Consider the following 23723-nt stretch of genomic DNA (forward strand, 5'->3'; position numbering starts at 1 on the left):
TTCTAAAGAGCGTGTTGTGTAAGCTCAGTAACCAAGAAACCACAAAGTGGAATGTGTGTGTTGTTATAAAATGGATAAAAATTGCCTAAAAATTATGCAATAGGTGGGTCTAAAACAAAAAATAGTATATATAATAATTAATAAATTTTCCTTACAAAAACTATTTGATTAAATTTAGAAAATTGCAGTGGTATGACATGGAAAATACGCTTGTAAAACATACTATTAAATGAAAGATATTTTTATTATTATATTTACGCCAATGAGACTTATTTGTTAAATATCATATACATATTATAATATATTTCATTTTGTTGGTCTTTGCAGTAGGTCAACTCAATCTCGATTCCTATAAATTGAAAAGCTTTGTGAATCTTTAATATACATTAACTTTAAAATATACTATTCCTATTGGTCAGAACATCTTAGCAAACCAATAGGAATCGCTTGTTTGATCCCGACTACAAACAACCATAAATGATACATAGATTGTAAGGCATCATCGGTTGATTGTTGTTAAGATTTTACTTCACACAGTATATACATCAGAATTAAGGACGATATAATCTTTTGAAATTGTGTAGTAGTTAATCTAAAAATAATACTTACCACATATTGGATGCTCTCCAAAACAACTGACAGTTTGAACTTCCGTCGTTTGTATCACTTGATTACAAATTTTGATCGAACAAATATTAATTACGTAATAATTGTTATCGATTTTGAAATATGAAAGTCTTAAAGCTGCATACCACCAATTTTTCGATGCCAATAGTCGGCTTGGGGACTTGGCAAGTAAGTAATTTTTCCCAGGTACAATTTCATTGCATCACCTTGTATACTACAAAATATTTAAACCTTACCATTACAGGCAAATTCTGAAGAGACCAAACGAGCTGTGACATCTGCTCTTGATGCTGGATACCGTCACATTGATACTGCATTTAATTATAATAATGAAGATGTGATCGGCGATACGCTAAAAGCATGGCTGGATAAAAATAGTGCTAAAAGAGAAGAGCTGTTCATAACTACAAAGGTACATATACTAGAATGAAATTTAATTGTTTATTTGTAATGCGAGGAAATTTAAGAAAATAACATTGCAGTTACCACACATAGCCAACCGTGCGAACGATGTAGAAAAATTTTTAAAACTATCTCTACAAAAGTTAAAATTGGATTATGTTGATTTATATCTAATTCATGTACCATTCGGGTTTTACTATGACGAGGAAACTCTCACTCCAAAAAAGAATGAGAATGGCGAGATTCTACTAGATCTTGAAACTGATCATATTTCTTTATGGAAGGTATGTTTTTATTATTATCAAACCAAATAAAATTTTTCACTAAAAATAGATGACCCAAGGAGTCTGTATATTATACATACATATAATTATCTATTTTATAAATAAATGTTCTTATTAATTGCTTGAAACAGCTTGTATAACTTGTTCCTATAACACTTTTAAGGTACTATCCTGTTAAACACGGGTCAATTTTTTTTTTTCATTTGATATAGTATTTTCATTCAAAACTATTTTTTCTTTAGTTGTTTTAAACTAACCTAACTTAACTTAACCTTATATCGACTCTTGGACTTTCCAAAATTCCAGGAAACATGCAAACCATGGTAGAGCTTAATCTCGTGACCATTGGGACAAACCATCTTGTTTGGAAAAGCGCCTCATTGTTGTAATAATTCAAGGGCTTCTTTTTATACATGAGGCAGATTGAAGACGTTCATTTTTTCGAATGAAAAAAATTAATTTTACCCATGTTAACAGGATAATGCCCACTTTAAATATCTAATCATTGTAAAGAAAAATTCAGAATAGATAACTTTCTATTTTTAGGCAATGGAGTCTGTGATGAATAAGGGTCTAGCAAAAAATATTGGTCTTTCAAACTTCAACGAAGCTCAAATCAAAAAAATAAATCAAAATTGTCAAATGAAACCTCAAGTTTTGCAGATAGAATGTCATGCATACCTTCAACAAGAAAGTATACGAGAATTGTGTGCAAAAGAAAATATTGCTGTAGTGGCATACAGTCCACTCGGAAGTCCCGGGGCCCGAAATCACTTCATGAACAAATACAATTATGAGTAAAATGTCATGTCTTCCCTTTTTATTATAATAAGAATTGGCTAATTATGTAAAGATGTTTATTATGTTCATTCTAGATTGAAAAATTTTCCCGATATTCTTGGACATCCAATAGTTACTGACATAGCAGCCAGACATAACAAAAGTCCAGGTCAAATTGTATTACGGTTTCTTGTACAGAACAATGTCGCTGTTATACCAAAGAGTGCTAATCTAGCTAGAATTGTACAAAACATTGATTTGTTTGAGTTTGAGTTAACAGTAGAAGAAGTTAATGCACTGAAACAGTTAGATCAAGGCAGCGATGGAAGAATTATAGATTTTTACTTCTGGAAAGGAGTGGAAAAACATCCATGTTATCCATTTTAAATGAATTATATGTACATATACATAAGGCTAAAAATAAATAAAGATGTACAAGGTACTCGAGCAAAATAATTTTTTTTAAAGGTTTTACAATTTATTGTAATATAATCATAATAATGTAATACTTCTATTACAGATTATAGTATATATGACACTTGAAACTACACATTGTCATTTACACATGGATCATCTAACGTCAAATTACTTATACGTTATGGAATTTTTGGTATTGATCTATAATATGATTATACATTAATAAAAGACAAGTGTCTTTACATTCATAGTAGTAGCTTCTTTTTAATTGACAAATCATTATTTAATACATCAAAATGACATACTGAATATGATTTGTATATATTATATTATATGTACATACATATTTAATATTTAGAGTGCATAAATCAATGTATTTTGAAAATAAACAACTGCAACTTGATATTAAATGTATTAATGTAATGTTTTAACACTTTTTTTTATAAAACTCCAATATTTAAAAAAAATAAATAAAAAAAAGATTGAAGATTAACCATTTTCAAAACTGCAGATACGATCTATAAATATAATATATACAATATTTACAATAAAGAATCGTTATTGTTATGTTTTTATCAGAAAATATAGTATGTACTTTGAATAATACAATAAAAATAAATAAATGAGAATATTCAATGTATATGTAGATATTACATATTATTTTACATTTGAACAATTTATGATACCTTTAATTAGAATGTTTAAAAGACCATTTCAAAAGCAAAGCGAATGCACATTTTGATAATCTAAAACGTATAGATTAGATATACGTTTGAAAAATTCACTGATTGAATCGCAAACACAAAACAAAAACATTTGGTGCATGGAAAGGTATATACATATGTAAAAATATCTTAAATATTAATGGAATTTGCACCAAATCTTCACAGAGACGTACTCGAGTCGAATATATAACCCCCCCAACAGTTTGATGCAAAAATCAATACAAGATAACGTACTTAGTAGCGTCTTCTGATTTTTAATGGAGTGGATTTGTTTCAAATATAATTTCAAATAATATGAAAGGGGTATTCTATATTATTAAATATTCGTAAACATTCAGATACTGCACATCTAAGGATACATAATATTTGTGCCATTTATATAATTAAACTAACAAATATTTCCAAGTACATCTATGCATACAAATATCTGAGTTGAGAATTAATAAATTATATATTGAAACAATTTCAGTGTAAATTGGCAGTATAATTCTTAATTAATTTATGTGAAACGTTTCAATCCAGTGGTATTTAGTTAAATAAAGTCGATAGATGAGTTAATTTGTAAGCAATAAAAATAATTTTACGTATTTGCAAACAATATGAATACATGCACAGATACGTAATTTGTTTCAATTATTTTCGTTATAAATATTTTATTTAACAATGAACTCCCCTCAAAAAGTACATTCATTACGTCATCTATTGATCCAGGACGTTTATTACCACTAGTTTGCAACATTCAAATAATCTAATGGTAAATTGTAATTTTTAATTACAAAAAATTTACTTGGCATATAAAAAATACATTAATAATCTAACAACGAACAAAAAAACCTAGCATATTGTCCTTTCAACGACAAAATTCAAAGCTTTATATCCCTCTGCAGAAATACTAATTAAATACAAAATAAGTTATCATCACAATTTGGTAAAAGTGAGAACGCTCGAGAGGAAAAGCGGGGCTAGATGTTGGTTGCCATTATGCCGGTGCCAGACATGAGTTCAAAGAAGTGATCACTTATTTGATGACTTTGCTCACACATTTGGTCACATATTGTTGTATCTGCCAGATATATGTTCAAAGATTTGATCAACTAGGCTCGCGCAAGTGGGCTTCGCGCAGTGTGGCAGGCACACAAACATTTGGACTTTTATCCCTTTGATGTGCGCTAAAAAACCGACACGGAACGGCAAAGCGCACTTAAGTGATCAAATATGTGACAATAGTATCAAATGCCCGTGCCACACATGTGAACACTTATTTGATCACATCTTTGAACACATGTCTGGCGCCGGCATAATGGCAACCAACATCTAGCCCCGCTTTTCCTGTCGAACGTTCTCACTTTTACCCACAATTTTTCCAAAAGAGAAAAAAAGAAGCTTTCAAAAATATACAAATATCACCTCCGCCATTTATATCAGGTTTTAATGGCTGGGTGAACAGCTAGATCAACTTTTGTTTGGTTGAACGCTGGCATAAACATTGGCTGTAGCCCGATCAGCGACTTCTTTCACGCCTTTCAATGCAGCAGCACTGGCTGTCAGCGGTAAACTGGAGTTGCTTGTAGATTGTGGCATGGGCCGAGGAAACATCCCCATCAACACGTGGTTGAATCCCATCACCTAGGCAAACGAAATGGATTTATTATGGCCAAAATGTAAAATTGGTTCATTAAATAGTCTAGAAAAATGTACATATGTACATACATATTTTTATTCAAAAATTTAATCACTAACCATTTGGTTGCAATTCTTGCGGAATCTATCAATGCCGAAAGCTCGAATTGCTCTCGAAAAGCCGAGAACTTGGGAGTCAATCCAAGCTGACCGTTTAGCCTCGCACCTGCCACCAGCCATTTCTCGATACACTACTCTTTCCACGACGCTCTATAAAAAATGCAACTTAATGATTGTGTATTTATTTAAATACCCTTTTATGACCTTTTCATAATATGTTAGTGCACCAATGATAATTATTTAATGAAAGGTTGCAATGTATTTATGTATCTACTTACCATTACTTTGGCATATCCAAGATTTCTTGTATATGTTATCAGCAGCTTATTTTTAGGATCGACAATGCTCTCCTCGACGATTTTAACCGATTTTGCATTGAAGAATCTTTAAAAATAAAAAAATGGCTTTTATAATTCTCTTTAAGACTATTTGAACTTAAATAGATTAATCAAAACTCACCTTTCTCCCCATTTAGGTACTCGGTTTGTTTTAGTCAACAGACGTTTGGTGTGCAATTTTCCTTCCCGCAGTTCCCGGCTGACAACATCCTCAGATAAAACATGTTGGCTGAAAACGTTAAACATCAGCTAAGTTTTATAATTACAAACAAGACGTTGCCAACAGTAAATTTAATACTAAGTAATTAATACTTCAGTAATTGTAATAGATTTTCTAATCGTATTCTAGTCATGGAAAGTCTTATCAATAATGTATTTTAGTGCCTAAATTATATGCAATAAATGAGCAGAGATATAAATTTATTTTATATTGTGTATTGGTGATAGATGATATTTTCTCATTATCTGGAGGCATTCTCTTAGCCCTTTGAGTGCTGACATCTTTTCTATTGAAAGCCCACCACGCTGAAAATTTCGCCAACATTTATTATAGAATTATTTAGAAATCCAATAGAAAGCAGATATAAAAATTGTAGCTAATCCACACAAACCCTAGATCACTACCGCCGAGGATTTCGAGTTTTGTAAAGGTGTGTTTAGACTCTAATATATCTTGCAACAATATAAAATAAACAAATGAATTTATTTTTCCAAAACTAGTTCCATCTTCTTCATTGTTGTTAAAATGTAATGCTCATAATCTAAATGCCAAGCCACAATCTAAAATACTCAGCAGTTAGGGATTTGCATCGGGAAATTCTGCTATGGTTATAAGTTCAGAAATTTCGGTGTAAACCAGTCTTTATAAACGTTGATAAATTAATGAAATGGATTACACGACCCATGTTCAATGCAGTTTTTTTTAATGCTACCTGGAAAGGATTAGAGAGGAGTATTCTTGTTTATTTTGTAAATGCTTAAAATACAACGCCTATCAGCGTTTTTCAGGCCCATGAACTTGTTGGCAAAACGCCGATTGGCGTTGGTCAGCATCCAAAGGGTTTAACAAAAAATAAAAAAAATTTGCACTTCAAAAATAACTTATTTGCCGAAGAAGATGACGTGACGTTCTTAAAAAAGAGAGGGATCTTGGTAACAGGAATGCTGTGTGCAAGAAAACATAAAATTAAACTTTTATTGTATTATCAACATCCAACATGGAAATTGGTTCGGCAACAGTCTTTTACCATTTGTAACAGCTGTTCGTTTTTTATATTGTTGAGCCAGAGATTTGATATCGATGAAATTGCGCAGGGAGTAAATGGGTTCAACCAAGAACATAACCATCTGGAACAACTATATGAGAGAAATCTGCGTCGAAAATCTTAACAAATGACTCAAACAGAAGATGCGAGGCAAAAGATCAATCGTTGAAAGCTTGTTTACAAAGAGAAAGAGTAATGCCAATAGAGTATTTTTGGAGGAATGTGTCTGGAGACTCACAAAGCTGATTGCAGTTGAAGAATTGGAACAAACTGGATTTGAACATTGGCAAGTCAATCGTCGCTACAACTCGGTTGATTCACACCATGATGTTCATAATCAGAACGTTGAACGCAAATACGGTGGCGTAATAGACCACACCCAGGAACAATCCGTCATCATTCGAAGTCGAATTCATTTGAAGATACGGAGAAAAAGAAAAAAAATGTGCTCTCTGGAATCTGAATTATCGTTTAATTTAAAATTACTTACAAAAATTTATGATTCAAACGGGTTAGGTTTTTTTTTAATAAGCAATATATGTATGTGTTTAAAAGAAATGCCTCTAGAAAATGGAAAATTATCGTATATTATAATATAATACGGTGCAAATTTATTTTCTGTAATAAATTATAGAGTAAGAATTTTAAAATATTTGATTTATATTATTGTTTAAATTTTTGAAATAATAAAATAAAGTTTATGACGCTTATGTATGGTATGTATGTAGATAATCTAAATCGATGAAGATTTCAAGTCATAAAAGTGAGCCAAGTTGAAAAGTGACCTTCGATACTGATATGATTAATCGGAGTTTGTCTTTCTATATCGAGAAAATCAAAAAAAAAAAAAAACATTACTTCAATGAGATAAAGTATGTAAAATAACTGACAATGGAGAAGAGGAAATTCGAAATATATTATAAATAATTATTACAGATCTTAGTGAGTGCGGATAAGCTGCATCATAAGCTGTACAAGGTTAGAAGCACGAGCCGTCAAAATGTCACATTAGACAGTTATATCACAAGTTGGCATAAATCGTGATAAGACCAGGATAGAAGTGAGTTGCACAACGATTCGAATTGATGTCAGACATGTTGTGCAATACGAACGATATGTATGTATGTATACCTGTGAGGGTTGGGATATCGATTCCAGTATCCATAAGCGACTTGATCCCACGTGAAGTTGAAGACGGTGGTGTTCTCGAAGTATCGCGCCATCTGGGTGAGGTGTGTGAGTGTGGGTGCGGGTGTGGGTGTGGGTGTGGGTGTGGGTGCTCGGTTGGTGTCGGTGTCGGTGTCGGTGTCCGTGTCGTGCCTTCGCCCCCGGGTGCTCCGCTCTCAACACCCCGACATATCCAGCTGGCAAGACGACCGCACACGACCGATATCGGCACCTCACTAACCCACACTAGTGTCACCGACAAAACGTTCTCGACAAAATCTATACGATATCGGATATTCTGCTGTGATTTCACAATCTTTTTTTTTAATATTAGTCCTGTTATAATTTAAAATTTAAAATAATGTCCATGAATGATGACAGATCTCAAAGGATTTATTATTTACTAGTGGCATTGTGCACTTGGTAAAATATCGCAATAGAATAATTTATTAATAATTTAAAATTTTATTCATTTTTTTGAAAAAAAGTGATATGCGTAAATCCCACTATATGCCGCGTCTCTTTCCACGATATACGATTCCAAGGGGAGAAATAGCATTTTAACAAAAATTCACACGCATGAACGTGGGTGTTCCGACCAAGTCTTCATGGTCAGCTTTCGTGGCGTTACGACCAAAGGAGCCGTTTTGGAGGGAGATCGGCGCCGAGCGCGCGTACCCGCCCCCTATTCGTTTTCCGCGTCGGTCGAGTGAACATCTCTGTTCGCTACCGAGTTGGTTCCCACCACCGAGTCCCGATCAGCTCAGCCTTGATCGGCAGACGATACTGGAAGTACAGCTTCAGTATACGTCCGGTGAGAAGTGAGGAATTCCTGGTCTCTCTTCGTCGAAGTCAGATCACGGAGCCACGTGGTTGAGTGAGGTTACCATAACCTCTTGAACACGTGCGCGCTAATTTCAAGTCGGACTCCCCCCCCCCCCCTTTTTCTGTCCCCCCTGCTTGATCTCTGTATATACATATATATATATAAAATACAGTCACCATACAAAACAGAATTATAACCTGTTTTCATTACTATTCAATTTCCCGCCTTTGTCCCGTATCACCCTCACTTACGCACACTGTACGAGAGAGAGAGAGATATACATCGAGCCGAGCCGACAGCAGCAGAGACCAGACCGCAGACGACGACCTGTGGATCCCTTGGAGGAAACCAGCCCCGCCCACGCTTACCACGAGCTTCTACGAAATCGACTTCCGGGGTGCTCTCGAGTTGAACATCCCTGGAGTCTGTACATTTGGTCCTTCGATAGCCGAATCCTCCAGAGCTGGTCTGCCAACATCGTCTAGTCCAGGTTGGTCGTCATTTGCATTTTTCTGTTGTGGTTGCTATTTTTTTGGTCGCCAGCATCCATTTTGTTTTGTCCGTATCCATTGTCCTTTGTTTATTTTTTTTCTCTCCGCGTCCATTTTTTCCTTTGTTTGCTTTGCGTCGCAGTTCAATAATGGAGGCTTTGATTGCTCTTAAAAAGGCACGAAAAGGTATTCGAGCTAAATTAACTCGCAACGCGAATCTATTGGGGGACAATGTAAGCCTCATCGAGCTCAAGGCTAGATTCGAAATGATCAAACCACTATTGTCTGAATTTGAATCGGTCCAAGATCAGATAGACGAGCTGGACCAAGAAGAGGCGCAGGCCTCCGAGTCCGTCGTGGACATATTTGATAGGGAATATATGGCCGCCATCGTGCGATACACCGAAGCAATCAATTTACGGGAGCCGCAATTTAACGTTCCGCCATTAGATGTCGTTACATCCGCTGTCACACCTGTGCCGCAGTCACCGATACCGCAATCAAATACAGCAATCAAATTGCCCCAGTTGGAGTTGCCCACGTTTGAGGGCAACATCCAAAATTGGCCCCAATTCGCACAACGCTTCTTGGCCGCTATGGCCGGCGAGAATTCGCAAATCGCCCGCTTCCAATACTTGTTGGCAGTCCTGAAAGGAGAACCCAGTCGCGTAGTTAGTGGCCTAGAGTTAGCTGACGATGCCTTCTCCCGCGCGTGGTCCATTTTGGATCAACGCAATAACAATAAAAAAATTGTTATTCAACATCATCTTCAGGCATTATTTGAAGCCGAGCCAGTCGCGAGCAACCATCACGTCAGTTTGCGTCGTCTCATAGATGATGCTAACATGCATGTACGTGCGCTCGTTAACTTGGGCGTCCGGGTCGAGACCTGGAACGAGATTCTGGTGATGTTTATCACCAGAAAACTCGACCGGCACACACTTCAGCAATGGGAGCTTCAGGCTCCCAAGTATGAAGACTGCACGTTTGTCAACATGATGGACTTCCTAACGGGCCAGTGCCAAGCCGTGGCAAATGCCGACTTCGTTCTAAAGGGCGAGTCGAATGCCCAACCTCGAGTTGTCAGTGGCCAAAAGGCGGCCGCGTTACATGTGGGAGGGGAACACCCCTCCTGCATCAACTGTAGCGGAAGTCACTCGCTACTAGCATGCACATCTTTCCGCCGTATGAGCGGTGATGAGCGTAGGGCGGCCGCTATCAAACATAGGTTATGTCTGAACTGTCTGAGACCGGGTCACATGGTTCAAGCGTGCCGAACCAAACAAAGATGCGTGCGTTGCGGTCGGGCGCACCACACGCTCTTGCATGACGCAACGGCGTATCAGGCTTCACCTTCAAACAAGGTCAAAACTTCCCAGAGCCCCCAGAATTCGAAGCACGTCAAACCCGTAGAACCGTCAGCAGTTTTACATTCGGTGAGACACGCGACGCCTTCACATTCCCGCACCGTTTTGTTATGTACCGTAGAAGTACAAGCACGCGGTCGTGATGGGCAGTTGCATAAAGTGCGGGCTTTACTTGATAATGGCTCCGAGGTCAACATAATGTCCGAGGACTTAAGAAGGCGACTCGCCTTGAAGTCAAAAAAGATGGACGTCAACCTGCTGGGAGTAGGTTTAAATAGGACGTCCATCTCCTATGGCGCGGTAGTGCGTATACTACCGCGTCTCCCCAACCAGGGCGCCGGCATGGACATTGATTGCGCAATCATGTCCGACATCACGCATCAACTGCCATCGCGCAATGTGTCTGAGATACGGAGCCATTTGCCGCTTCATCTTCCCCTTGCTGATCCGTCATTTGACTCTCCCGGTACGGTTGATATGGTGATGGGTAGCGACATCTATCATGCCATATTGCGCAACGGAAGGCGCACCATTTCCATTCCTTCACGCGGTGACAGACAAGGAAGCATAACCATGCTAAACACCGCGTACGGTTGGATTTTAGGTGGTTCGATTGCCGCTCCCGCATCATCGAACAATGCACGTAGTTGCAATCTCTCACTCATGCGCTCCATCAGAGCATTCTGGGAACTAGAAGAACCGAACACCTCCAAGGTAGGGTTAGATGAGGGTCATCCCGCCGAGCAGTCATTCATACATGGGACTACTCGCGATTCTTCGGGTCGGTTTATGGTCAGACTTCCATTCAAGGCAGACAGTCACTTATTAGGCGATTCACGCACTGCGGCGGAAAAAAGATTCCGTGCGCTTAAGGGCAGATTTGCTCGTAACGAACAATTTCGCAATCGTTACGAGGCATTTCTGCAGGAATTTATCGATCTGGGGCATATGTCGAGTGCAATTCAGAATCCGTCCCAAATTTCTATCTCCCTCACCACGCCGTCTCCAAAGAAAGCAGCCTCACTACAAAGCTACGCGTAGTGTTTGACGGGTCGGCAAAGTCATCTTCGGGAACATCTCTAAATGACGTTCTCCATGTCGGTCCACGAGTTCAGGACGACATATTCGACATTTTATTACGTTTTCGGCAGCACTCAGTTGCAGTGACTGCGGACATCGAAAAGATGTACCGACAAATCAGGGTACATCCAGATGACCAACCATTTCAACGCATTATCTGGGGTTTGGGTAAAGGGGCGCGAACGTATCAGCTAAACACTGTGACGTACGGCACTGCCTGTGCTTCATTCTTGGCAACCCGTTGTTTGAGGGCCTTAGCCGATGAACATAGGGCGGAATTTCCCGAAGCTTCCACAGTGTTAAGCAGAGACTTTTACGTCGATGACTTGCTCTCGGGTGCCAGTAGCGTCCAGGAACTCACAAAACTGGCCGAGCAAATTAACTATATTCTGGCTCGGGCTGGTCTCCCTCTTCGAAAATGGGCTTCCAACACCACTGAACCCATCTCCATAATACCCGCTTCCGATCAGGGCACCGATCACTGCCATGTGATCAGCAAGGACGAGACATCCACTCTCGGATTGAACTGGCACACCAAATGTGACACGTTCGCTTTCCCCATCAATCTGAATACAAATGCGCAATTCACGAAACGGAATATACTAGCCCAAATAGCGCGGTTGTTTGACCCACTGGGCTTATTGGGCCCTACCATCGTTCTTGCAAAACAGTTAATGCAAGAACTATTCCGCGGGGGCCTCAATTGGGACGAGGCTATTCCCGAGAGATTAGCGTCCCAATGGGAGATTTTCATATCACAATTGCCCAAATTGAGGGACATAATGATTCCCAGACATGTTTTATTACCTAACCCGGTGAGCATTACGCTACTCGGGTTTTGCGATGCATCGCAAAAGGCATACGGCGCATGCATTTATGCGCTGTCCACCGACCGATTGGGACATCGCGTCTGTAGATTGTTTTGCGCAAAATCTCGAGTCGCCCCCTTAAAGACTTTGACTATTCCCAGATTGGAACTGTGCGGCGCCCATTTACTTCACACATTGGTAGAGCGAGTTAGAGTCGCAATCACCGTTCCGATTGACGAGGTGATTTTATGGACTGATTCTACCATCGTGTTAGCTTGGCTCAAGGGTGAATCTTCACGTTGGACGACCTTTGTGTCCCATAGGGTAGCCAAAATCCAGTCAATGAGTGGAAAGCATTCCTGGAACCATATAAGTTCCCAGGACAATCCCGCTGATTCTTTGTCTCGAGGATTCATGCCCTCTGAATTACAAACCATGTCATTGTGGTGGAATGGACCCAAATGGATCCTCCAGGACAGGAACACATGGCCAAAGAGCCAGGTTCCCATTGAAGAGCCTCAAATAGAGGCTAAAGGGACGCGTGTAGCCCTAGTCGCTAGTACTAGTGACTGGGAGTTATTATCCCGATACTCTTCGTGGCACACGTTGACCAGAATTACTGCCTATTGCCTACGATTTATCGCGGCGTTGAGAAAAAGGGGGTCCATTAGTGTTCCACTATCGCGTACCGAACTAATCGCCGCGGAAACTAAAATCATCAAGCACGTTCAGTCGCGATTTTACAAAAGGGAAATTGCCCTACTCGAATCAGCGTTGCCAATTCCTAACAATCGCCTGAAGGCCTTAAGACCTTTTTTGGATCCAGAAGGTGCCCTACGGGTGGGAGGGCGATTGAGCCACACTCATTGGCAGTTTGAGCGCAAGCACCCTCTGATTGTTCCAGCTAAAGCCCATATTACGGAGTTGCTAGTTAGAGCCGCTCATGAACAATTACTCCATGCAGGCACACAATTGGTGTCCGCCCACCTTCGAGAAAGGTATTGGCTAATCGGGGGGAGAAACACCGTTAGTCGCGAAATTCGAAGGTGCGTACGGTGCTCCCGGGTCATACCGAGACTTCAACAACCCATAATGGGAGATTTGCCAGCATTACGCACTGCCCCGGCACGTCCGTTCCTTAATTGTGGCGTAGATTACGCCGGCCCGATCCTCATCAAGGAGAAAGCGTCCCGAAATCGGTCTTTCCTGAAAGCCTACATCTGCATATTCGTTTGCCTTGCTACCAAGGCTGTTCATTTAGAGGTAGTGCAGAGTTTAACGTCCAGGGCATTTATCGACGCACTGAAGAGATTCATATCTCGGAGGGGGCTCGTGGCTGAGATCTGGTCCGATAACGCCACTAACTTTATAGGAACCGATAGAATGCTCACTAAACTGCTAGCATCAACCGCTCATAAGCAATCGCTACATTCATTTTGTTCTGAAAAGGGAATGAACTGGCGCTTCATTCCACCACGGGCTCCGCACTTTGGTGGGCTGTGGGAGGCCGCCGTAAAGTCAATGAAGCGCCACTTAAAACGCGTCATGGGTAGTACAACCGTAACGTACGAGTCTTTGAATACTCTAATAACACAAATAGAAGCCGTATTGAACTCGCGACCTTTGACCCCGTTGTCATCTGACCCTTCCGACCTAATTCCCCTCACTCCTGGTCATTTCCTAGTTGGTGGGCCACTGATTGCGCTACCTCAGGAAGATCTGGTCGATCAACCCTTAGCGAGGGTGTCAACTTACAAGCACCTGCAGCAGATGTTGCAGCATTTCTGGAAGAGATGGTCCCGAGAGTACGTCACGCTACTGCAGCAGCGCCACAAGAGTGGCTCCAGGGAGTCACCCAACTTGCAGCCGGGGGATATGGTGATAGTCGCCGAAGAAAACGCACCTCCCTTGGAATGGCCCATGGGACGGATCCTAGCCGTTCATCCTGGCCACGACGGAGTGGTGCGAGTCATCACCATTCGCACAGTAAAGGGAGTTATCAAAAGAGCAGCTCGGCGAGTTGCTCGACTGCCTGTTGAGCAACATTCGGTTAATTTGTGCAACGGAGTGGCGAGCGTTCATAACGTCCCACATTAAAGTTGGCGCGTTATTTGTATCTGTGTTGTGGATTCAGTTTATGTGTTTTAACTTAAGTTTTTGAGTTGCTTTTCTTTTATGCTTCTCTTGTTGGTTTGATTGGTGCTTTGTAATGGAGCTATCAGGATAGATTGGGACATATAACGGTTGAACAATATTGTTACCTAGCATTGGTGTTGGTTATTTGTGGGTGTTTTGGTTGTTTGTTTGTCTATTTTTTGTTTGTTTCTTGCCGGCTTAGTCAGCTGCTTATGTAGGATGGGAAACTGACGGTGGACTAATGTTATTTTGTTTGCTGACTGGGTTATTTTGTTGTGTTGTTTTTTATTTTGTTGTTATTTTTTTGCTTACTTGCTTGGTTTTTGTGTATTTCATTAGTCGCTTGTGCACCATTAATTCTTGTTTGTTTTGGAATTCGATCCTCTGACTTCCAACGGGGGGAGTATGTTCCGACCAAGTCTTCATGGTCAGCTTTCGTGGCGTTACGACCAAAGGAGCCGTTTTGGAGGGAGATCGGCGCCGAGCGCGCGTACCCGCCCCCTATTCGTTTTCCGCGTCGGTCGAGTGAACATCTCTGTTCGCTACCGAGTTGGTTCCCACCACCGAGTCCCGATCAGCTCAGCCTTGATCGGCAGACGATACTGGAAGTACAGCTTCAGTATACGTCCGGTGAGAAGTGAGGAATTCCTGGTCTCTCTTCGTCGAAGTCAGATCACGGAGCCACGTGGTTGAGTGAGGTTACCATAACCTCTTGAACACGTGCGCGCTAATTTCAAGTCGGACTCCCCCCCCCCCCTTTTTCTGTCCCCCCTGCTTGATCTCTGTATATACATATATATATATAAAATACAGTCACCATACAAAACAGAATTATAACCTGTTTTCATTACTATTCAATTTCCCGCCTTTGTCCCGTATCACCCTCACTTACGCACACTGTACGAGAGAGAGAGAGATATACATCGAGCCGAGCCGACAGCAGCAGAGACCAGACCGCAGACGACGACCTGTGGATCCCTTGGAGGAAACCAGCCCCGCCCACGCTTACCACGAGCTTCTACGAAATCGACTTCCGGGGTGCTCTCGAGTTGAACATCCCTGGAGTCTGTACAGTGGGCACGCATTAGAAAATTTTTATATACGACATTGTGACTAATACCATTGACGAAATGGCTCCCACGTTGTCCTGGTGTCCTCCAGGGTAAACGGACTATTAGTCATATGTGAACCAGTCACAGGACAACCGGTCGCTCTGGATTGGTCACACGTGATCACCCGTCACAGTCAGTGGCGGCTCATGAGAATTCATAGAGGGGGGGCTGCAGAGATTAATCGGGATATAATAGCTCGTTAACCATACCGGTGATCAAATGCAGACAAAAATAGCATATATATATGTACTATACTGGGAGGTCTGCAGACCTGCAGCCCATATGGACGGCAAAAATGGCATGCATTTGTACTATACTGGGAGGGCTGTAGCCCCGCAGCCCATATAGACGAGCCGCCACTGTCATACTAAAACTGGTCACACCCTAAAATCAGTCAACCAGTTTTCTCGTGACCGATTTTAGGGTGTGACCAGTTTTAGGGTGTGACCAGTTTTCTCGTGACCAGTTTTACTGTGACGGGTGATCATGTGTGACCAATCTAGAGCGACCGGTTGTCCTGTGACCGGTTCACATTTGATTGGTTCACCTAACCGTCCTCCAGGAACCCGTTCTAAAGGGAAACCGTGGACTAACCTGGAATGTGTCGTTATCTATCATAGGGTTCTCCAAGTTCTATGATCGTCGAAACGCAGCTAGCTGTACGAGCTGGCAGGAGAAAAGCTGGAGACCCGGTCACGAGGTTCTTCCTCTATGTAGACAGCTTCTGACTGTTCTGTAAACAGCGGCGTATGAAGAGGGCGAGAACTCCAGGAACTGTACAGTTACTAGTCGGTTAAACCGCAAGATATGTTTTTTTTTTTAATATTGATGAAATAAAACTTAAGAAAAAATATATCTTAGCAGCCAACACCTATTTATAGGATCAGGATAGGTTAGATTAAGTTAAGGTTGGCCCTATTAATTTAAGATTAAATTTCAGTGTCACACGCGAGAACTGAGACAGTGAGACCGCATATTAAAGTAAAAACGTGAAGGTAAATCGCATACTAAAGTAGATATATAAATGTAGACCGCATACGAAAGAAAGTCCGATGGTAAGAGAGTGCTTCTCTCCTAGCGCGCGCCCGGGAAGCCAAGTCCGGGGAGTGGGGATCGGTTGGATGCCAACCCAACCATTGGCACTGCTGCCTACTGAAGGGACGATGAGGAGGACGTAGCCTTACAATTGATAAATAAAAATAAACGTTTAAAAAAAAATAGTTCACATTCATATGCACACATTTAAAAATTTTTGAACATATTAAAACTTCCCCCTCTAGAAAAACAACAACCCTCAAACTAGTCGAAGCTTTTGCCCTCCCCTGGAAAAAATAAAATGACACCCCTTTAAAAATTGTTAATTAAAAAGTCGTAAATTGATAAATCGCGTGATACCACATTTCTAATCGATTCAATGTTGAAACGAATGGCTCGATAATTCGGGTGGATCCGATCCGATCGAAGTTTTCGATTTCGGTCTGAATTAAATTTAAGATATGGCAGATTGGCAGCCCCAGTGACAGGAGATTTGAGGTGGCCGTGTGGGGCGGGCGTATTGCAGTGTTGTAGTAAATAGTAGGGGCGTATCGTGTATTGCGGCGCTTTCGTTTGCTGAGCGTGAGTGTGTGTGGGTGCAGGCGCAGGTGTATGCGTGTGTCACGATGGCGAAGACGTACGACTATCTGTTCAAGTTGCTGCTGATCGGAGACTCCGGCGTCGGCAAAACGTGTCTTCTGTTTCGCTTCTCCGAGGACGCGTTCAACACCACCTTCATATCCACCATCGGTACGAACGTCCCTCCCGTCAAATTAAATCCACCCGTCCATCAAATCCAACCCCGATTTTCCTCCCCTCCACATCTCCACTCCGAGACCCGCCCCCTTTGTCCTCGTCTTGTCACTCGTCATTTGGCGCAATTTTCTCGCGCCAAAAACGTCAGGGCGGTGGCTCATAACCTCCACCCCAGTGATGACTCAATTGCAATTAACAGCACATTGATTGTACAGTCGACTTGATTTTAACTACAGCTATATTTCAAAATCAGTATTCATGGATGTTGCATACGAAACAAATTGTGTCTACCACTGTATATAGATGAGGTCATCCTTGGTTTTATACAAAAAAAAAACTGACAAATTATATGAAACCTTTTTGTATAATATACTTTTTATATAATATATATGCAGGCGGTTTATCATACATGAAAATAAGCGAGCGTTTGGGGCCCCAAAATTTACAACTTACAAATTATTATCATTGTCCACAATACGTTCGAAAGCCAAAAATACTATTATACATAGTACTATTATACATAAGCCAAAAACTGTTATTGTTTCAAGTACATATAGTAAATAAATAAAAATTTATATTTTACAATTTTAAATTAATTTTGTTAGTAATCATAATATTATATTATTATAATGTTAATATGTATGTACAGCGTAATAGGAAAAAGAGCTCAAAAACCTATTTACAATTCTTATAAATGCTCATAATACATCGAATACATAATATTAATTAAAGACTCTCTAAAGTCGATGACCTAAAGCAGATCGTGTTTAGGTAATCTGTGTTTATACCTGAAGGGTATAGACATTCTGTTGTAATCACCAAGACTCTTCACAAGTGTGTTAGTATGGTTATTAGTGATTCTGTCATAGAATCTACTGGTTAGTTTGTTAGTAATGTCTGTAACAAACGGAATATTATATATGGCATTCAGTTTTTTCAAGTTAATATATATGGGTGTATTATAAATTATTTTTAGGGATTTATTTCGTATTACTTGGAGCTTGGAAAGGTTAGTATTCGAGGCGTTATTCAATACAGGTGAAGCATAGGTTATAAAAAAAAATATGGTTTTGTAAAATCCTAATGAAAAGCATGGTAAAAAACGATAATAACATTTTTAAGTGGGGGCTTCACATTTCAAATGCGCTTGGGGCCCCCCATTTACTTGATCCACCACTGAATATATGTTTAGTTTACATAGTTTAGAAAAACGTCTTTTAAAATCACAGTATATATATCGAGTTAGAACACTGCTCTATTTTACTATTTTCATTCAGATCATCAATGCATGGATCTTTAATTTCATATTTATTTATTTATTTATATATATTTTAGCTATCAAGCTAATTTAAAAAAAAAAATACATCTTAATTATTATACTTAACTCTAAAATTTATAATTAACTTATATGTACTGTCCCTCACAGAGGTGTCTCTTCGCACCTCGCAGGAATGCATCCATGTTTTTAGCAGACCTGACGCACTCAGGGAGGGCATTATACATGAGCACACCCCTGTGAAAAACACCCCCAGCCGTCTTATTCTTTCTTACTCTACTTACAACTAGTTTGTCCTATATATAGAATATTAAAATGCGCTAGACTTTCATATAATAATGTGAACGAACAAGAATTTGTTTCAATATTGCACTAGTAGTTGAAGTGATGTTTTATTAATTGAATTGTATTAATATATAATTTCAGGTATTGATTTCAAAATTCGTACAATAGACCTCGATGGGAAAAAAATTAAATTGCAGATATGGTAATTATTTTTTAATATTCATTTCAACAAATTCAAGGTTTTCGAATTGTACAAAAATATCGTTTATAGGGATACGGCAGGACAAGAACGTTTTAGAACGATTACAACTGCATATTACCGTGGTGCGATGGGCATTATGTTAGTATACGATGTTACAAATGAGAAAAGTTTCGAAAACATTAAAAATTGGATTCGGAATATAGAAGAGAATGCTAGTGCTGATGTAGAGAAAATGCTACTCGGAAATAAGAACGATTTAAATGAAAAAAGACAGGTACGATAAATTATTCAAAACTGTTTCATTTACATGTAGTGGCGGTTCGTAGAAAATGTTTTTGTAGCACTGCATGTACCCATCCTTAGTTCCTTCGTAAAAAAACTGGTTTGATTGGAGTGCTGCAGTACTGCAGTTCCTACGGATGAGCCGCACCTGCTTACATATACAATTTTTCATATATATGTACTCTTTAAAACAGGTATCTAAAGAACGAGGGGAACAACTAGCTGTAGAATATGGAATAAAATTTATAGAAACTTCAGCAAAGTCTTCGGTCAACGTTGAGCTTGCGTTTTTCACTCTAGCTAAAGATATAAAAGCCAAAGTTGAAAAAAAATTGGTAAGTTAAGATTATTTTACTATAAAAAAAAACAATATAATATATATAATACATTACGTACTATCATATGTACATCTAATTATGTATAATGTTTATTGGACTAATGTATTTATTTATTTTTATTTTCCTGGCCTTTCTCTGCAACCTACAGAAGGTAAAGGCATTAATTATGTATACCTTAGCATCCAAGAATTTCGCTTGAATATTACGAATGCTTTGTTGTAATGTTTTTCAAACCAGATTTTATTATTGTAACACTTATAAAGATTATTTTGCTTATAAATTGTTATTGCACGAGTGAACTTGAAAAAATGTGGTTGACATTAATAAAATATATTTATAGAGTGTTGTTCTTTTCAAGAATGTTGATGCAAATTTTCAATTGTTTATATATGGCATTTTTGACTCAAATATCATATATGTACACACTGGTAATCTATTAGAATAATAATTAAAAAATATATTTTATCTTTTGCATGCATAATAATTTCTTATGTTGAGCATGATGTGCATTCTCGTACAGATTTGTACAATGGTGATGCATTGTATGCATATTCATCACATTTTTATATAAAGGAATGCTTTATATGTTTCAGTTAAAGTGTATTCACTAGTTATTTAATGATTCATTTATACTATATATTTATTTCGGGTCTACGTGACGAGACAGAATGTTAAATTACAGAAAACACAAATATCGGAAGGCAAAGATCGAAAATCGAAAGATCTTAAGTCGAAAGATCAAAAAAAAAATGGTGCATGGTAAACGGTACATACTCACGTATATACTCACTTAATTTGTGCGAGCAGGATACAACAGGAACAAGAGGAACATGCTTTTCCTCCCGTATTCTGCGCGCGCACATTAATACTGGAGGAAAAGCCTGTTCCTGTTGTATCCTGCTCGCGCAAATTAAGTGAGTATGTACCGTTTACCATGCACCATTTTTTTTTTTATCTTTCGACTTAAGATCTTTCGATTTTCGATCTTTGCCTTCCGATATTTGCGTTTTCTATAATTTAACATTCTGTCTCGTCACGGAGACCGATTTATTTCATATGACACAAAGGCCTTACAATCAGACTGGTCAGAATTTGTCAATTTATAAGTATTCACCAACGGATGATCCGCTAAACATATATAGAAACGATAAGTGCTCATTGTATGACATTTCTTCGTTGTATTCCGTTTCTTTCATCCCCTTTTTGAATACGATTCACAGAGCCTAGGCTTTTAATGGTGTCTTGCAAAACAAAACAAATTGCTCACGGACCTAACACTCATAACGCGCACGACATATCGCATAACTAACAACGGCATAACGCGCACGACATACGATTGAGATTAAACTTGTTTGTATATATTTTATTTATTTATCTGTGATAGGATAGTGTGTTAATTCGTCACGATACGTTATGTTGAGTTTTGGAATAATTTTTGTGTAAAAAATAACGTTTGTGTATGTACGAATAATTCCGCGAGCGATTTGTCGCGTGAGCTATTTATCTGTGAGTATAATGTCCGTGAGCTATATGTCGTGCGCGTTATGTCGTTGAGTGTTAGATCCGTGAGCGATTTGTCGCGGAACCGCATTTGATTTATTTTATTCGCTTTTCGTGAAAACGTTCCTCGACTCGTAATCTGAGTCCGAAAATCACATTTTTGTTTTGTTTAAGACATTCTTAGGGTTATCGTGATTTGAAATTCTTTTCTTTAATTTGTAATATTAACTAATACTAATTCATTTTTGGATCCCAAAACATTCTGTAAGAAAATCTGAACCGTCAAAACCCAACTGTCAAAGTTAATATATAATTACTGGTGAGTGCCGGTGAAACTCTATTGTTGCCTGTATAAATGTATATCTACTAGTTAATTTATATACTAAGTACCTGCTTATAAAGGGCAGGTCGCTCACTGCATCTCCCTCGACACGTTTGTTTACGTATTGTTACAAACTTTCGCGCTGTCAGTTCTGAGAACTCTAGCGGGAGTACTGTTACCGACCACTAAGTCAATTCCGGGGTCTCCATTGTTAGCCGACTGCACTTAAGCCTGGAGATAATCCTCGAAAACCAATTAAAACGGCGGCTACTTTTCGCTTACGCTACAATATGTATTTATAATGAAGTTAACTTAGTAATCGACATGCACCTAAAAAAAATTCATATTCAAATAGTTGTTTTATCTATGTAACATTTGCATGTATTACCTCAAGTTGCATCTCATTTTATTTAGACTTGCATTGGTTTTAAAAAAAATGACTATTTAGGACCAAGTCGCAAATATTTCGTTTTTAGTTTATAATCGCGTTGTAAAACGAGTTTATTTTGTTTTAATAACTATTTAAGTTCCTGTACTGATGGTTGTTTTATGTTTTCGCAAACAGGAAGCGAGCAATCCGACCGGCGGCAAAGGCATGGGTGCAACACAACAACTGAAATCGGAACCTCCTCGTCGGCCAACCAGCTGGTTGTCACGCTGCTCGCTGCTCTGACCCCTACCTTCCACTGATATCTCTATATATTCTTCAGACTATATCCGCTCTGCAACATTCGCGCAGTGCTTTGACTTAATAATATCGAGTATAATTTTATAAACGAGTATTTGGTGCAATGGATGTTTTATTCTAAACTTTATTAAATCGTATATATTGATGGCCCTGTGATTTTTCCGCAATCATGTTTATTCTATCATCAATTTACACCGAACAATCCCACTGATAAATACACATACATATTATCGTGTTTATGTACGCTCCGATCGGAATCGAAATGTAAAGAGAGATCTATTTCAAAATAACTTTCGCCCACTTTTAAAACGACAGATCCAAGTTTCAGAGCGTATATAAACCTACTTAGGGTCAAAATTTACTTTAAAATAGAATTAAAGTATTTATTTTCCATTGTTTTATTGTATTGTATTATTCGCAAAGCAGAGGTTTAATTATTGGTAATTAATTTGTGTTGTATGTACTGTAAACTTTTTTTTTTCAATCCTGTTTTGTACTTATCTATTGTTTCGAAATGTTGGCACTTCTTTCGCAAAATTGATTGTGGAATATTTTATAAAAATAAGTTATATAATTTTTATCTGGTGTATAAAATGTGGTGATAGAACATGCTGTTATCCATAACGTTAAGATTTTGTGCATATTCTATATATTTTATTTTATATATAATATAATTTTGAAATCGAGTTGATTGGTTTTATGTATATTATTTACATAAACATACACTTAATTAATTAATATCGAAAGGAAACAGTATTTTTATTATTTTATAACATATTTGGTGTTCTTTGATCACTTTTAGCAATTTGTGTATAAATCGCGCCATAGCTAGTTATAGATAACCATCATTTTTATTTTATTACTAGTAGTAATTCAAAACCAGTGATTTTAATATACATACAATGATAATATTAAAAGTTTCTTTATACTTTTTAAATGGATGCACATTCATGCCTCAATGGTTGGATCATAATTGGAATATACCGTTCGGTTTCTATTAATAATTACGATTTTCGACCAAGTTTGCACACTTTCAAGGATGTTCATTGAAGCATCTGTTCAAACTTTGAGGCTATTTTGATTCATTACTATTGCGTCTAATAATTAAACGTTGTTTGGGATATTTTTTCAATTCTAAAACTTAAAATTGTGTACAATGACCTAAAACAGGCTGTGCTTTTAAAGTGAAAAAAAAATACTCGACTTAATTGGAAATCACTACAGTAATTGATAAGTAATAGATATGCGAGCTAATATTTATAAAAAAACTAACATATTTCACATTCACACTTTTGTACTTGCTATTAAATATTATGTAAATGAATAAAATGTTAATGTGGCCATGACAGTATAATATATAGTTGTTTTTGGCATTTTTTACATTCGTCAACGAGTGACGATTGCCGCATTGATAAAGATAAATTTGAATTTGTCAATGTGTGATTGGCGTATACTATGCAATATGTAATTTTT

The 23723-nt window shown here is 38.4% G+C and overlaps 5 protein-coding genes across 5 annotated transcripts; 4 read left to right on the forward strand and 1 right to left on the reverse strand.

Moving 5' to 3' along the window:
- Positions 1-26: 26 nt before the first annotated feature.
- LOC143910380 (aldo-keto reductase family 1 member B7-like) lies at positions 27-2557 on the forward strand. Its single transcript, XM_077428825.1, has 6 exons — positions 27-103; positions 328-795; positions 872-1039; positions 1110-1313; positions 1860-2110; positions 2189-2557. Exons 2-6 carry the CDS (start codon positions 730-732, stop codon positions 2478-2480), a joined length of 981 nt encoding a protein of 326 aa, XP_077284951.1. The 5' UTR covers positions 27-103; positions 328-729; the 3' UTR covers positions 2481-2557.
- Positions 2558-4594: 2037 nt separating this feature from the next.
- Positions 4595-8086, reverse strand: prel (preli-like). Its single transcript, XM_077429316.1, has 5 exons — positions 7710-8086; positions 5435-5542; positions 5254-5359; positions 4976-5125; positions 4595-4861 (listed from the first exon to the last, which is right to left on the reverse strand). The coding sequence occupies exons 1-5, from the start codon at positions 7799-7801 to the stop codon at positions 4688-4690; spliced, it is 630 nt and encodes a 209-aa protein (XP_077285442.1). The 5' UTR covers positions 7802-8086; the 3' UTR covers positions 4595-4687.
- A 1125-nt stretch (positions 8087-9211) lies between these two features.
- Positions 9212-13349, forward strand: LOC143910801 (uncharacterized). The gene is made up of 3 exons (XM_077429397.1): positions 9212-11315; positions 11357-13241; positions 13283-13349. The coding sequence occupies exons 1-3, from the start codon at positions 9212-9214 to the stop codon at positions 13347-13349; spliced, it is 4056 nt and encodes a 1351-aa protein (XP_077285523.1).
- LOC143910890 (uncharacterized) lies at positions 13343-16344 on the forward strand. Its single transcript, XM_077429508.1, has one exon. It carries the CDS (start codon positions 13411-13413, stop codon positions 14413-14415), a length of 1005 nt encoding a protein of 334 aa, XP_077285634.1. The 5' UTR covers positions 13343-13410; the 3' UTR covers positions 14416-16344.
- A 737-nt stretch (positions 16345-17081) lies between these two features.
- On the forward strand, positions 17082-23484 carry Rab8 (RAS oncogene family member Rab8). The gene is made up of 5 exons (XM_077429518.1): positions 17082-17351; positions 19060-19120; positions 19190-19394; positions 19597-19737; positions 22128-23484. The coding sequence occupies exons 1-5, from the start codon at positions 17228-17230 to the stop codon at positions 22233-22235; spliced, it is 639 nt and encodes a 212-aa protein (XP_077285644.1). The 5' UTR covers positions 17082-17227; the 3' UTR covers positions 22236-23484.
- Positions 23485-23723: the final 239 nt, after the last annotated feature.

This window comes from Arctopsyche grandis, chromosome 4, assembly GCF_051622035.1.
Source record: "Arctopsyche grandis isolate Sample6627 chromosome 4, ASM5162203v2, whole genome shotgun sequence".
Taxonomy (NCBI): domain Eukaryota; kingdom Metazoa; phylum Arthropoda; class Insecta; order Trichoptera; family Hydropsychidae; genus Arctopsyche; species Arctopsyche grandis.